Source organism: Oryzias melastigma, linkage group LG9, assembly GCF_002922805.2.
Source record: "Oryzias melastigma strain HK-1 linkage group LG9, ASM292280v2, whole genome shotgun sequence".
NCBI classification, from domain to species: Eukaryota; Metazoa; Chordata; class Actinopteri; order Beloniformes; family Adrianichthyidae; genus Oryzias; species Oryzias melastigma.
The window spans coordinates 9,688,145-9,704,483 of NC_050520.1; the positions used below are offsets into that span (position 1 = coordinate 9,688,145).

General features: G+C 36.2%; 2 protein-coding genes and 1 long non-coding RNA gene across 6 annotated transcripts in view; 1 reads left to right on the forward strand and 2 right to left on the reverse strand.

Annotated features, from left to right (window-relative positions):
• Positions 1 to 993: 993 nt before the first annotated feature.
• Positions 994 to 11,568, reverse strand: rgs7bpa (regulator of G protein signaling 7 binding protein a). Of its 2 annotated transcripts, none has more exons than XM_024276188.2 (6): positions 10,601 to 11,568; positions 8,270 to 8,436; positions 3,467 to 3,597; positions 3,198 to 3,360; positions 2,108 to 2,178; positions 994 to 1,985 (listed from the first exon to the last, which is right to left on the reverse strand). In XM_024276188.2, exons 1-6 carry the CDS (start codon positions 10,748 to 10,750, stop codon positions 1,894 to 1,896), a joined length of 774 nt encoding a protein of 257 aa, XP_024131956.1. In that variant the 5' UTR covers positions 10,751 to 11,568; the 3' UTR covers positions 994 to 1,893. The 2 variants fall into 2 exon arrangements, with proteins under 2 accessions (XP_024131956.1, XP_024131957.1); XM_024276189.2 differs by having other exon boundaries at positions 3,198 to 3,339; positions 10,601 to 11,564.
• On the forward strand, positions 10,046 to 11,270 carry LOC118599140. The gene is made up of 2 exons (XR_004948431.1): positions 10,046 to 10,377; positions 10,567 to 11,270. It is a non-coding gene; the product is annotated as an uncharacterized LOC118599140 (long non-coding RNA).
• Positions 11,569 to 14,916: 3,348 nt separating the features above from the next.
• si:dkey-250l23.4 overlaps positions 14,917 to 16,339 on the reverse strand; it is a 59,861-nt gene continuing 58,438 nt past the window's right edge. For all 3 annotated transcript variants that reach the window (XM_024276167.2, XM_024276168.2, XM_024276169.2), the window contains one exon: positions 14,917 to 15,483. In XM_024276167.2, the coding sequence (XP_024131935.1) occupies positions 15,352 to 15,483 (132 nt within the window). In that variant the 3' untranslated portion in view covers positions 14,917 to 15,351. The remainder of the gene's footprint in view (positions 15,484 to 16,339) is intronic.

Below are 16,339 nucleotides of genomic sequence, written 5' to 3' on the forward strand. Positions count from 1 at the left end.
GTGCAAAAAATACGACTTGATGTTGAAAGAGACAGCTATTAAGACAACACAGAAACTGTTTTCCGGACTGAGGCTGTGCTGACGAAAGCAGGCGGTGCACAGGCTGCCAAACAAACCCCTGCTGGCCGCCCATCCCTGTCCTTGGCTTTCTGCCCTCTTTCAGAGTTTGTGTGTGTGTGTGTGTGTGTGCATGTGTGTGCACGCCATAACTGTCCACTTAGTGTTTTACAACCACATCAAAATGTTTATTGCTGCCAGATGTGCTGGCCAATAAAACACATAACAGACTTAATATGTTAGGAAGCTTCTAGGTTTTCAGTTTTCTTAAAAATGTTAGAAATAATTTAATTTTGGTGTTTAAATCAAGTTGGTGCCAAAATTAGGTTGATGTTAAAATCTCATTTTTTTTTAAATTGCAATTTTTTTGGTAAAATGTCATAAATTTTTCTTTTTTTCACTCTCAGTAGTTAATATAAAAAAGTACATTTGGTTTAAACGACCTGCCTTTTTGTTTTTCATTGTTTTTCTCAGATATTACACTATATTCTAATTTGATTTATTTTTTTGCAATTCGTGACACCGTAAAGCATTTTTTCTGTAGTTTTCCAAAAATTCAAAATGAAAAACTGATAAATTGTGAGCTTTTAAAATTTAGAGGGAAACTAGTAATTAGATTTAGATTATGTAAACAAGAATAAACATAAACTTGCCTAAATTGTAGTCCCTAACGCATGAAAAAATAAATGCTTCAACATAAATTGTAAATGTTCTAATTGCTCAAAAATATAAAGTTTCTTTTTTACAAATATTTTAACTATTTTGAAGAAAGGAGCATATGCAAGCAGACTAAAATAAACTAAAGTTATAAAAATGAAAGGCTATAGTCTAAAGTTGCAAAAAAAAAAAAACAACAGAACTCAATATGTTGGTTGATCCTTTGTCTTCCCCTAGTGGACAATGTGTGTACTACATGTAACAGACAAACAAGTTCACTGGTTTCAATAACAAAAGTTTTATTAACAATGTAAAATGACCTATTACAGCTTTACCTCCTCATCATAAACAGAACAACTGTTGTCTCCAGTCAGTATGCGTTCCCTGCCCTTGCGTTGAGGGTCTTCCTCAAAACGCCCAGAATCCTTCATGCTCACACAGACATTCTTTTGCAACCCACCTCCAAATTTGAAAATAACTCAGAGCATTGTGTATGTGTATATACAGATCTAACGCCTCAGTTCATAGATAGATTTAGTGTGCAAAGGAGTTTCCCTTTGAGTAACGTATTATATATATATATTCCTTTTCTGAAGCTGGAAAGTTGAATAAAGGTTCTTGGTTTATGGAAGACTAAATTAAGTACATTAAGAGGAAAACAGCAAGAAAAACAGAGACTGTGGTGCACAGCAAACCTCTTCTGGACAGAAATGTCATCGACAAATAAAACGCTTAAGTTATCTTTGCAAATGTCATCTTCACGTTGGCATGTACAGAAGTTATTACATTATTTCTGACAAAACATACATTTATATTCCCTTTTTAAACATGAATCTGTATGCCGTTTGCTCTGGATTGTGGAAGCAATTGAGCATAGACATGTCGGGTTTGAAGCTTCTTTCATGACAGACAAGCAGATATAAGTTTAATGACTTAAAAAAGGAGGAAAACTTCCCCAAAACATCCTAAAATATATGATGGAGACGGTTTTTTATACATTACATAGCACTCACAGTTCTTTTTTTATAAAATAAAATTAGAAAATGGGTAGCTTTTGAAAGAAAAAGGGGAGACACTTGATCTGAGAATGGCAGTAATAGGTTGGTGGAGACACGAGTGGTGACGGACAGTGGGCAATGGTGTCTTTGTTGCCTCCTCCTACATATGAAGGTGGGGCCCTTAGCTGGTTACCAGGCAACAGAGCCCAAAGAACCGCCTCTTCCTCTGTCGGACAAGTGGGTAGGGAGTCAGATTCAGCAAACTGCTGTCATCTGGGTGAAAGAACACACAGATAATGTGGTCTGGTTACATGTTTTATAGACTTATAACAGGACAAAAGTCGTTATTTTCAGAAAAGATGATGCTCAGGAGATTCAGGTGACACTCTTCTTACCTTGGTTCTTCAGTGGTAAAGGCATTGTCTCCCTGAGTTTACTGAGAAGGTTCTTCATCTCTCTCATGTCCCTGCACAGAAACACACTTTCATGAACCGTTATTACTTTGGATTTCTTGTTAATAATACCCAATCAAACAGCTTAGATGTACTTTTCTAGGCAGATGTTTGACAATTTTCCTGCTTTTTAAGAGAATGGGAAAACATAAAGATAACTTTTAATCTCTAAATATTTGCAAAATGTTGAAAATTTGAGAAAACTTTCAGATTCAAGTGTTCATGTAAACATAGACTACAGATTACATAGGGATAGTCCTTCAAATTAAACTTAGCATCTTTTAAATCAAATATGACATGAATATTTTGCTTATGTGTTTCCCTTGAGCTATAAAATTTTAAAAATGTATTTTTGCAGGATCAATCTTGGTCATCATCATCTCTTATTTAAGATAGAGGTCAGAAAACAAATGAATAAGTTCACAAATCTTTTTTTTTTCAATGAAACAGCCTGTAAGGCAAAGGCAATGCCCTCTTATGCCACATAAATACACACAGGTTTATGTTCTGCCAATAATTAATTATAGAAAAGACCTAATCAAATTAATCTAAACCATAATACCTTTACAGTAAATTTAAAACATTAAAAAGGTCTCTTTCCCCGAAAAAAATGCCTTTCTTTACATCTAAAACAACCATTTTAGTAAAATATGGAAAAGTTGAACAGACACCTTCTACTTTAATTATTGCAATGTGGAAAAAAAACTATAGATCAGAAGAAGGAAGAACTGTAGGCAGTTCTTTCTGCAGTTCCTTCCATAAAAAATATTGTTAAATTGTCTTAGTTTCATCAAAAAACGAATGTTGGAGAGGTCTTTATTTGCAGTGTAAGGGAGATCTGATGACAAAATTCTGCTTTAAATACAACCAGTATTTGTGTTTTTGAGGAATATTCTGACATGTCTTTGCTAAAAAAAAAAATTTTAGCTGCAGAGCAAAATATCCTTGTTTTTTTTCATCTCTAAACTAATATTTTAACACAATTTATAAGAAGAACTGATGCTAATTTCATTATGAAGATATTGTTACCTACTTTTCTATGTTTTCTATGTCATTGGCTAACACCCAGCAGAGCTGAGAACAATCCGTCGGGGAGGACGAGGTGTCCTCCAGGATGGGTATGTCGGAGTCTTCGGTCTTACTGTCAACGCCTGGAGGCCCGCATGGATCTTTCCCTAAAACACACACAGAGGAACCTGAACGTTCTGTTATTATGACCTTTGAGATATTCATAGGAATCTGAATTACACCAAAATCTTATCTGGAAGGATGAATTGGAATATTTAGTTCTTTGCATCAAACCTTTCCTGTGGAGCTGCAAGGATCCCAGCAAGCAGACAGATTTCAGCATTTCTGTGATGTACATTTCCAGACAGCACTGAAGCTGGATGAACAGCCGGCAGATCTCAGGGTGGATTTCCCCATCCTCTGGTCTGAAAGACGCATGATGAAAGCAAACACAACAAAGTGGTCACGCGGGGTTCGCTGAACCCTGGAAAGTACTGGAAACTTTGAAGAAACAAATACAGGTATGGTCTAATATTAGAAAAAGAAGCTGCTAAACAATTCTGTCTGAAAATAACACTGAAACTGGAGAATATTTTTATAATCATATTTATGTGATCAATACAAAATTCAAACCAAAAAAACACAAAAGTCTACATTTTCAACCCTTTTCCTTACATGATTTTAAGTTGCGTTAAAAGATTATAACCAAACATATATCACAACATAAATACATGACACTGATATGTGTTGACTTAAAATCTACAAATCTACAGCCCACATGAAAAAAACATTTTCCAATTTGTAAATAATGTTGGCAACATTGCAAGATTTAATAAATATTGGCAGATTATAGTGTTGAATTAATAGTGGAAGTAATTAAACCAGTGTCTGAAGTTAAAGTTCAGGATGTAAATGATGAAAATGATGAGACATAGACCAGAGTCTGCCGTGGTGTACCACAGGGCTCTGTGCTTGAATCACACAACATATAGTTCTACACTGCAAAAAAAAAAAAAAAAAATTATGAGAATGTAAAAAGAAAATTGTGTCATGAAATGTGACTTTTTTCCTGTCTTGCAGGAATTTTTTTGTTCATTTTGGGTAGCACCAAATATAGAGGCCACAAAAATAAAATGAAAAGAAGCCAAAATAATCATCAAAAAGAAGGAAAAATTTGATAAAACGAAAAAAAAAAAAAAAAAAAGAAAATTTGAAGGGTGGGTTCTCCAGAGTTAAAATAAGAATTCTTGATAAGACACGTTTCTTGCCCTTTTGGTAGACTTTTTTGATTATTAAAAAAAAAAAAAAAAAAGCAAAACGTAAGAATTTTGTACTTATTTCAAGGTGTCTGTTTTTGAAGTTGCTTTGGTACAATGTAAGGAAGCTAAATTTTAAATTCTTATTTTGACAATAGTCAGTTTTTATCACTCAGACAGACCGTTCCATCAGTAGTACACAATCATATCTTAAGCAAATGTAAATATATTATACTGATACTATTTAAAGGTTTTGATGACATATATCCTCCTTGCAAAGACCCACTCCAAGGAAAAGTGTGTTTTTTTGGTCTTTTTAGCATGTTTTTGTGGCATTTTCTCATGAAGGAGGACATATATAAAAATGTAAAATAAACCTGATTTTTTGAGTATTTTTTGGGATAAATCAGGAGCAGATGCAAACCTGCGGTTTGAAAAAGCTTTGGTTTGTGACGCTGCAACTGCTACGGAAAGGCTGAAATCTCCACGTTGCATTAATAATGTCTCTATTTTCCTCGTCTGAGCTTCCATCTAGCTTAAAATTGTACAGCTGCAAAGCTCAGTTATTACTTTCCCTTCTTCTTTTTTTTTTTTTTTTCTTTTTTGCTAAGCTAATGTTAGCTTGGGACTGCAAGGTGCTATAAGGTTTAGGGAGAGAGTGTAAACAAAGGAATGATGGGAAATTAGCGGAGCTAACTTCCTTGTCAACAGTCCCACTCACAACTCAGAGGTGAATTTCTAATTGGCTCCTGCCGCTCTGTAGAAACTACGTCCTAGAAAACGACACGGGCCTAATTTTGTCTTAAAACTGCATAATCTTAATTTAAAGACCACTGATTTTACAATAGAAAAAATATAGCTGGAGTGGAACTTTAAAGGATGAATTCTGATGTTTTTAATTTGGGTTTAAGCATTAGCAGTTCATTGTCTTGTACTATAAATTGGCCGTAAATGTTCTTTTTTTACTAAAGTTTACAGTCTCCGGTTTGGGTTATTCCTTTTGTTCTTGGTTTTCTCATGTTTTGTTGCATTCAAGTTTGTTTCCTTTTGTCTCAGCACCTTTTAGTGTCAATCATCCACAGTTGTTTCTGTTTCAGTTCATTCCTCATCTGTGGATTTATTTGTTCTCTTTTCCTTTTTGGCTTCAATATTTCAGGAGACTCATTGTTTCTTTGTGTAATGTTTATAAATGAAAGCCTGTAAGTTTAGGTCTGCTTCCTGCTGTAAAGTCCTTCAAACCACTAATCCTGACACTTATTGCAGTCACTAACTCCCTCCTTTGTTTTTGGCTGGCGTTCCAGTGTCGCTGTGCTTGTTTTCTGTCTCCTGTCCTCTGTAACCCCGACGCCTCCCACCTGCTGAAAGTTACAACAGAGCCATAAATCTCTACGTTTCAAGTTCAAGACATTGTGTCACGATTGTTTACAGGGAAAATGGTTTCCTCCTTAACCAGGCCAATTTAAATACAGTCAAATATGACGTTGTTTCGTTTGAATCCATTGATTTGAATGAATGGAATCGATGGAGAAGTGTGGCGGATCAGTTTAGACTCAAACTAAATTTGATGTTAACTTACAAGTTCATGATTAAAACTAAAATAGACCACGTTTAAAAGTTGAGGCAAATCCTTTTTACAGGCAGTTCAATGTTTTATATTTAATGGGAATATTTTAAACCTAATTTATTTGGTATTTTTTGAAGCGAAAGAAAAACTGATCTTAAACCTTCTTCTTCTTCTCACCTTCAATTGGCTGCTTATGTTCATAAAATGCATCTTGGCTTTAAGGAGACTCCATCATATGATTTGTAGCAGATGAACGTTATAGAGAAAGGTGTGAAATATTTCTTACATACACCCTGCTGCTTAATTCCTGGTTCTGTGTCGGTGTTCCTTTACTGCACCGTTGCTAAAACACTCACCAGGGCGATATCTCTTCATCAAGCACAATGGAGAGACACTTCATCGCTGACCTGCTGGCTTTAGTTTATTAAAAGCCTTTTTAATGAACACTTGGAATTTATGCAATCGATGTTTGCAAGAGTAAAGTCGGAAGCTTCTCTCTAAAGCTGATGTGCCGTCTCCATTCAGAAGAAAAAAAGGGCGGGAAATTCGAGATTGGGACCTTAACAAATACTAGTTGTTGCCTGGGCAGTAAAAGTAGATTGTGAGTAAAGTGTTTCTATAGATTGAATATAATTCCCCTTTCCCATTACAAATATGTTATACCAAACAAGAGTTTGGAATGTTTGATGGCTAATTACCTGAGTGTCAAACACACTGAGAGACAGATGGAATTATGTCACGGACAAAAAGGAAATCGTGCTTTCAGAGATTTCAAATCAGCCTGATTTTTCAGTTATCTATCAAATATTGTTATGAATTCATGCAGTTACCCCAACTTTTCATTCTTATTGCACTTGCTTGGCTTTGGCAACAAACGCCATCCCAAATCAACAGTGGCTACTATCCATCTAATCCCTGTTATTAAGAATATTTGAGGATGCCGCATTAGCTGGCATCTTAGCCAGGATCTTCAAATCCCAAGATTTGCTTTGCTTTTCTCCAACTGTTTCTGGCACAGATGATAAAGATCTAATGCCACAAAAATTATGTTTTTAACAAGTTATTGATGGAAGACATATTTAAAGTATGGCTGAAGTTATTTGAATGTGCAAGAGAAAAATAAATGATGGAAATTCATGTTGGCAACACGTAGGAAGCATGTTGCTGCAGTGCCTGCACGTATTTTAAGTGTGCCTAAGGTTAAATCTTTTTTTTTTTTTTGTTGCCTGAATAAACCTAAACCTAACCATTCCTCCAGGTTTGTGTGGCCAAGAAAAAAGTATTTAGAAAATTAAGAGTCACTTTCTTAAAGAAAACTAAGCCTAAAGGGAACCAAACAGGGAAGCTGGAGGCTGACCCCACCCACAGCCGAAATTTGAAAATCCAGTCAGAGGAGTGGGGCTGGAGAACAGGACTGTTACCATTACTGGTGCTGCAGATCATGACGTCAGACTTCTGAAACTTACATGGTTTCACCAATCAGAAAATTCTACTGTAATACGTCAACCTTTAGGGGGCAGCACATAGATGAATTTTGATTATATTTTCAAGTAATATAAGCAGATAGATGTTGGGAAGTAGGGGCAGGCTAGCTCCAATTTCCTAGAAATTGAATGAGTGTTTGGTTTTGGAAAAATAAACTTGACTTAAAAGACCTCTGGAAAGGATTTTAAAATAAATAACAGTCAGCTTATTAACCCTCCCAGGGCCAAATTAATTTTTAGTGACAGAAAATATATGATATTTGAGGAAATTTACCATATGGGGTAGTAATAGGTAGTTAGCATTTCCGTGTGCTTTAGAAAAGTTTAAGAAAACCACAAGAAATGTTCTTGTGTCCAAGTTTGAAATCTATAGAAACCGAGACAAAGCACTAACACAATAAAAGCTTGTATTAAAAAGCCACATTATTGATCCCATCATCTAGGATGTTGTTCCTTGGAAGCATCCCACTTCCTCCTCATTTTGTTCATTAGGCACAGCTAAGTCGTCAGTAACAGTATACCCCGTTTTGATTGCTTCCTGTAAAAGCTCTCACGCTTGTAAATGAGAGGGATTTTTAAAAGCTGATCTCATGTTCGGTTTTTCCCACATCCTTCAAACTCACTCTGCCTAATGCAGCGGGCCTGATTTGTGGCTGAAGAGCCAGAGGAGCGCGAATATGCAAATCGCAGACATGCACTTTGGTCAAACGACAAGTTGAGTCACTGCTGAGTTTCCCCCATCAGTTGCAGGCTGGCCGTTTGTTTTCAGCACCATGGACAGAGACTAACTCACCCAGAGATGAGGGAGAGGCTGTGGTGAGCCGCTCTGGCCATCTCGCAGCCTTTCGTTCGGGTCTTGAGCATCTCGGCCCGCAAGGAGGGACAGTCCACCGTGATTTCCCCGATGGAGATGACCAGCTCACGATACAGAGCCACCAGGGTGTTGAATTCTTGTACGATCTGCGTGAAAGGGACACAATAGTTCTTAGGGCTGCCACAAACGATTATTTTGATAGTCGACTAATCACTGATTATTTTTTCCGATTAGTCGACTAATCGGGTCATGCACAAAGTGGATGTAAAGAGAACATCTTTATTATTATTAGCTTTAGACTGACTAAAAATAAAGACAATTAAGGTGATAGTTTATTAAACTTTTAATGAATTGTGCAGCATTAGTTTCTGGCATTGAAACAAGATTAACCCTTTAACTCTGGAGCTCCAGTGTTTCTGTTCATTGACACAATGTAACTTTTCAACCGTTAACTCGATCAACGTCATTCCAGTAAATTCTGAAGGAGAATGACGTTGATCGAGTTAAAGGCTAAAAAGTTACAGTATGTCACATGTGTCAAGGTCTGGGGGCCAGATCCGGCCCTCCAGATCATTTTGTTTTATTGGTATTAATGTTATCTAGCGCTTATTTCAAACTTGTATAATTTTGACAAAATATATTCTATGGAGAATAAAATATTGTAAGTTATTAAAGGTTTAAGTTGATTTATTCAAAAATAATATTCCTGCCTTTTTATTATTCATAATTATGTTAAAAAGTTACCGTTTTAAAGTTTTAAAAATTGGTATTCTACCATTTTTGGGGGATTTTTTTGGTATTCACTAAGATTCTTAGGCTATTTTGGATTTTAGATAAAATCTCAGCTACGTACTAGCTGTTTTGGCTAATTTGGGCTTTAAAAAAAAAAATTCAGGCTATTTTGGCATTTAGCTAAAATTTCAGCTACATCCTATAGCTGTTTTGGCTAATTTAGGGTTTTTTTAGGCAGTTTTGGAGTTAAGCTAACATTTATGCTACATGCTAGCTGTTTTGGCTAATTTTGCCTTTTAATTAAAAACAACTTTTAGGCTGTTTTGGAGTTAGGGTAATATTTACACGCCAGCTGTTTTGGCTAATTTAGGCTTTTTTCAGTTTTTAAGGCTAATTTGAAGTTTAGCAATTTTTTCCAGCTCCATGCTAGCTGTTTCAGCCAACCTGTTTTTTTTTTCTTTTTTTTTAAAGTTTTTTAGACTAATTTGACTTTTAGCTATTTTAGCTGGCTACCAGCTTCAACATTTTCAGCTTTTTAGCTTCAGGGATTTCAGCTATCTGCTTCAGCGTTTTTAGCTATCAATTTCAGCATCTTCAGCTATGACCACTAGCATCTTCAGCAGCCAAATTCAGTTACAACATTCACATTAGCATTATCGCAGGTGCTATATATCTAGTTCGTAATTGTGTTAAAAAGTTACGTTTTAAAATTTTCAAATTTAGTTTTAATGTGTTTAATCCTCACTGGCAATGCCTCAGGTGTCAAAGGATTAAATCAAATGAAGTCAGCATCAAGGAACTATTTTTCACAAAGATAAAGTTTTGGTCTCACTGACTCAAATAATGAAAAAAGTGTATTAATTGGCGCTGAATGCTAACAACTTTGTTCAACTTTACTATACTGACTCCATAAGCAAAGACTAATTGACTATTAAATTAGTCATCGACTATTTCAGTAGTCGATTAATCGTGACAGCCCTAATAGTTATCACAAAACATCATCAAAAGGTCCGATTTAAGTCAACTTCTGCTTGATTTTGACCTTCTGTTCCGGTCATCGGAGCAGAACAGGCTTTATCAGTGGTTAACATGACAACGTGCACGAAGACGGAAATGCTGCAACAATGTTCAGCGTGCAGGTGCGTCTGCTTCCACATCACAATTTGATAAAGGTGTGTAAATTTAGCCACAAAAACCTTAACGAGGTTTGAGAGAAACGTGACTGAACATGAGTTAAAACTGAGGACTCTGTCATTAAAATGATCGTTTTCTTTTGCAACTTCTGTCTTAACTTGTGCTGCATGAAGAGCAGGATCCCGAACATGAGCATTTCCACAGATGGACTCCTAATTCAGGTAAATTTGGAATCGGCAGGCTGGATGCAAACACCCAGACTGCACGCAGAAGTCTTCTGTTTGGCTTCAAAAATAATGCAAATGAACACAAGCTATTTATAGTCTGCAGACTGGAATACAGTTTCTTTATCTTTGTCGCAAACCCTTCATTTTTGTGTTTGTTTTCTGGTCTTATCGGTGTATTTAAAGGGCATGCTGAGGCGTTGACGTGCCGCAGACCTACCATTCTGCAGTCGGCCACGGCGCGCTGGGCTTTGCGGGTACTTTCGGTGCTCTCCCTCCTCTGTGGGTCTCGATGAGGAGGCTTTCCGATCTGGAAGATGTTCCCGGTGGATCTGGGGCGATTTTTGCGCCCATTCGATGCCGAACTCATGCATACACATCCAATATTCAAACAGCCCCAAAGACAGAATGGTTTTTCTGTGATTCCCTCCCCCCTTTAAAAAAAAAAAAGAACTCCGCTCCTCCTGCACCTCACCGTTCACCTTTTTCCGCTCCTCCGCTCAGCTCAGGCTCGCTTCCCCCCCTCTGTCTGCAGTTTGTCACCGTCTTTCGTCCTAATGTGCGAAAGGAGGCAAATGTTTTCCCAGACGAGCCTGAGGGCGCAGGAGAAGTGGGGAATGAGCGCCTGTGGCTCCTCTCCGCATTGCCTCCACCGCGCCGCGCCGCACCGGGGCTGAAGTCACCTTCACTCCAGCAGCTCTGGCGCACAGTGAGCCCTTCACACCCAAAGCAGGAGTCGAGCTTTCTGCGGCGTCTTCTCTGATGTCAGGAGGAAGCGCGCGCTCTCACGGACACTCTGCGACCATTTTCACCATTGCGCCTTTCCATTAACGATCTCTGCAAACCGACAATGTCACGGCGACGCGACACTTCCAGCCCCCTGTTACGTTTTTTTAAAGGAACAACTTGGATCCCGCCATCCCAGTTTCAGGTTCGGGTCCCGGCGGTGTCTTTGTCCAGGCGCTCCCGGCTCTAACCTTGGAGAGGCGGCAGAAGGCAGAAGGCGGTCGGTTGCTTCAGGCCTGACGTGGCTCTGTGGCTGACAACACTGCGCACCCGTGGGACGCGAATACTAACAAGCCCCCCGCCCTGAGCTGCAGGGCGCAGAAACTCCAGCTCCAGAGAAATGGGCGTTTTACCATTCCCACATGAGATCATGAGGGGGAATAAATGAGCGGAAACAACAGTTGAGTGTTTTTGTTCAAGTAGATGACCTTAAACTTTCACCACATATATACAAGTGGTTTCAGGTTTGGGGTTATTTGAAGAACATTTGGAATTTTCCACTTTTATTTATAGCTTTCATTCAAGAATCATATAAATTAAAAGGTCAGGTGTGCTGCAATCTCAATTTAAAGTGTTTTTCTGTCTTCAAAACACTATGTTGTATAACATTCACTTCCAGTTAAAAGTTTACAACACCACACTCTTAAAACACTATAGGATATAATAGTTAGGGGTGTAACAGATCATTTTAACCATGATTTGGTTCCCAATCCGATTTCCTTTTGAACACTCAGATCCGATTCATTGACCTAAAATCGATCCAGGACATCTTTAGCAAAAAGTTTAACCAGTGTGCCTCAGATAAATCCTTGGTACTGTAATGGTTAATCGATGAACCAATTTCTATTCCAGCGATCCATCAGATCGATCGGTTTGAGGCAGAATTGAATCAAATCTACCAATAGAAATTGTTTTAAAAGGAGATCAATTGATTATTGAATCAATGTGAAAAATATCATTTGGATCAAGACGTGGTAGGTTTATTTTACTATAATGTAAAAATGACCAAATAGCATCACAACACAAATGATAGAAGCAAATAAATGATCAATCTATCATTACAGTTTGGAAACACTGAACTTATGTGAAGATATGTGACTATATGATGTGGTTGAATATTCTAATATTTTCATTTGTGTTATTTTGATGTGGAAGCTTCATGAAACTAATATGTGAATAGATTTGCCATTAATTATTTTTTACTTGTTTGTCTGTTCACATATTTAATTTACACTTGATTATCTTGCAAGAAATATGAGGAATTTAGAAAACTTCACCTCCACTGTTCAGTACCAGGTATTTATCTCTGAGTCACACTGGTTGAATTTTTTTGCCGATTATGTCCTGGATCGATCAGGTCAGTGAATCGGATCATTCAAAACGAACTAAGATTGAGAGTGAATCGAATTGGCAGCCCAGTCTCAGTAAAATGCGTACATATGCCACAATTAAATCAGTATACCCTAACAGTTGAGGTGAAGTTTTCCAGATTGTATTTCTTGCAAGACAATCAAGAGTCAACTAAATATGTGTACAAACAAACAAGTAAACAAGAATTAATGACAAATCCATGTTCAGCCCACTGTTGTTTATCTGCATAAAATAATACAATCTGGACATTATAAGAACATAATTCCATGTCTTTGCAAAATTCAAAGTGTGTCCACACATTGGACTGTAACGATGCTTGATCATTTTTGCTGTCATCACATTTCTGTTACACTTGGTCGTTTTTACATTATAGTAAAATAAACCTACTGTAGTTCAATCCAAATGCTATTTTTCAATATTGATTCAATTATAAAAAAATTTAATTTTGAAAGGATTTTTTAATGGTAAAGGTTGATTGAGTTAGCGTCTGCTTCAGACAGATCGATCAGGTTGGATCGTAGGAATAGAATCGATTCATCGATTACACCCATAGGTATGGTTTCATTTCAACCCAATTTGTATTTTCTTGAGATTTTTTTTTTTTAAATAACTAAAACAACCAACGTTACAGTGTTTTGCTGTTCTTTGAAATGACAGGATGCTGCAAGTAAGCCCCTAATTACAAAAATAAAAAAATTAAAAAATTAAAAAAATTCCTGGAATCAATTTATAGATAATAAAGTATTTGAATTAATTAATTAAATAAGCCACTTTTAGCAGCTAAGCAGTTGCAGCATTCTTTTTGCAATACAATGCATTTATTCTTCAGAAATTTAATCCCAAAGTTCCCATAATGTGCAACGTTTAGTTATTGTCCTCAGGGACCATATTGTTTCTGTAACAAAGACAGGAAACTCAAAAAGCCCTTACAAGAAAGTAAAAAGGGCAAACACATGAAAAAAAAATACACAAAGACACACTCAATGTGGCTGCAAAGACTTTTATATTGTAACTGTAATGTTTATTCTTGATGTTCTTGTTCTTCTTCTTTTCACTTACTGTGCATTTGAGCAAAAATTTCACCTCCGCAACAAGCTAAAAACTCACCAAAATTGCCACAAACCTAGTTTTTTCTTTCTTCCATTTTCATTCCATACCAACTCAACAATAATCGGAGTGGAGCCGGTTATTAAAATAATCCTGCGTTTTGTGATACATGCACCAAATTTGGCATGGATGTTTCTTAGGATCGTGTCTTTCAAATAGTCAAATAGTCCCGTATATTTTTGGAAGGGGTGTGAAGGTCTAAAAAAACTCCCTCTTGATTGGTGATTGGTTTCCATAGAAATGTTGACTCAGACTATTCAGACTAATTACTGCTCACAATGTAGTCTGGCTCATTGGTGGCGTTTGTATCGAGAAAAAAATGGCGACTGAAATGACTATTTTTTTTTAGCCATGTTCTGTGGGTGATGTCACACTCACTAGGTCCAGTTGTCATATACAGTCAATGGGTGTGACTTTGTTATATATCCTGTCTGAGTTTATCTTAGTTTCCGAGAAGCTTTTGATTATTAAAAAACAAAAAACTGTACAGACTGACACCTCGACTTTCTTTGTTTTTTTTCTGCATTTTTTTGCTGTTATGATGTTCTCCCTTTCTGTCATCATCAGTTACTTTTTTCTTGTCATTTTCGAAGCCACGTAACGCTGCTTCAGTGGTACTAAATAGTTCAACTAAAACATTTGTTCCAGAATTTATGCAGGCGGACGAGGTTGTAATCAATCAAGAAAAAAAACTGAACATTTCACATAAAAAAACCCCAAACATTCTCACTTTTTTAGCTTATATTCATTTATGACCAATTTCCATATGTGCAATATGCACACAATGTACAAAGTGGCTGTATAACATGGCCTTCTCCTAACAGGAGACCAAATATGCGGTAAACGCTTTTTCTTGATCCTTGGTTATGATTATATGTATCTGGTAACGATTAAGGTTGGAAATGGTGAATAAAAGTTATTGGATTGTCCTCCTGAGTTTTATTGCATTCATACATTTTGCAAAAACAAGCATAAAAAAGGCCGATTGTTTTCAGCAAAGAAGCATCCTGCACACCTCTGACCCGTGGCTGCATGCCCACACCTCTCAGCCATGCAGGTGCTTCTTTCATGTGGTCAGACGTGACTGGAAAACACAGCTCGGTTTTTCCTGTTGATTCTGTTTGGCAGATTTGAATGTTTTAACTGTTTAAATCGTGATTGAAAATACTTCTGACTTTAAAGTTAAAACAAATATATATATATATATATATTCTATAGGGAACAAATAAACATGTTTTTAGCAGTTATTTAGCTGTTTCTTTAATTTTATTATTTTTTTTATAGTTTATTGCATCCTAAATATATATTATTTTAGTCCTGGCAGTTTTCTTAGAAGCGTTTCCATTCCTGATGGCTGAGTCAAAACATCAATACAATTTGTCAAAACAAGCAACAAAGAACCTTCAATAGAAATGACACAAAAACTAATACTTGTGAAATTGTCTTTTTCAGGTTTGGCTAAGAGCTGTTTAACATCCTTTTCTCTTTTCTTTTACTAGTAGAGATAACAACTCAAAACTTGGATCTTTCTAAAATCTCAAAATATGAGTGTAATGTTATTTTAAAAAAAAATTGGTGGACGTTAAAAGTTATTAACCCATGCACCCCCCCCCCCACACACACACAAAGAGTTTTTACATCATTCATTTTTTTATCCTTAAAAAGCTGTAACAGATTGAAGTATTCATGAAGCTCTGCACATATACTTTATAGAAATACATAAAAAATTAGAGTAAAATGATGAAATGTGCTGATTTCGTCATCTTTTTCCTGTTCACTTCCCAAAGCTGAGTCCATGTTTATTTCCTCTTGGTGCCTGCTGACTTGTTTTTCAACACCCTAAAAGCATAATTGAAACAAATTAGAAGTATTAGCAGTGTATTAAAATGATAAAGAAATAAATGAAAAGCTCTTTTGTAAAGTCTTAACAACCTTAAGTGAACAAAAGTCAATTAATAGAATGAAACAGAGCGAACCGTTGATATAATAAGATGTAAACTTATCCCTTCTTTCAAAGCTCTCAAAGAATTTTTCAAGGTTTTATGTTCACATTGGTCTTTTGTTTTCAGTCAGCCATCCAATCAGAAGTCATGTGACTGATCACTGCTCCAAAGTATGCAAAGTTTTTATCTGTAGCATTTCATTTTTTGAAATTTGAGAATAAATGGTGAAAAGTATTAAAAAAAAACACTTCAAAAGCATGAATTTGTTCCAAACGTTTCAATTTTTTATTTTGAAAAATTTGTAGTGAATGCATGTTACAGGAAAGTAGAAATGAAAATACCAAATTGATTTTGACCTAAGAAGGAAAAAGAGATTTGGCAATTCTTGATCGAGACATTTTATCTTCTTAATTTAAGTATGAAGTGTTAAAAATTAGACTTACTTTTTAATATCCAGCTATGGGGGAAAAAGTACCTCATTTCAGATTTAGTTTTTTCCAAATTGAATGTAAAAAAAGTTATTTTTGCCATACCAAGTCAAAATAAATGTCTAATGTTTAGTTAGTTCAGAGGGAGTCTAAAGCCTAAAGAACACAATTTTAAAACATTAATCATACATCTATTTTAAATAGATGCCAGAATTGGTGTATTTGCATATTTGGATTATATTTGAAGTGGAGATCTTCTCTAAATCCCAGTCTGTCAAAGGAAGGACATTTGGAGGTGAGAATGGAGAAGATTGAATCTCCAAG

What these genes read in the sequence shown, in the direction of transcription:
- rgs7bpa (XM_024276188.2), bottom strand. Translation starts at nt 10,750, where the DNA reads ATGAGTTCGGCATCGAATGGGCGCAAAAATCGCCCCAGATCCACCGGG. An exon ending in AGCCTCTCCCTCATCTCTGG is followed by an intron (nt 3,598 to 8,269) that starts GTGAGTTAGTCT and finishes TGCGTCTTTCAG; the next exon opens with ACCAGAGGATGGGGAAATCC. An exon ending in GACATAGAAAACATAGAAAA is followed by an intron (nt 2,179 to 3,197) that starts GTAGGTAACAAT and finishes GTTTCTGTGCAG; the next exon opens with GGACATGAGAGAGATGAAGA.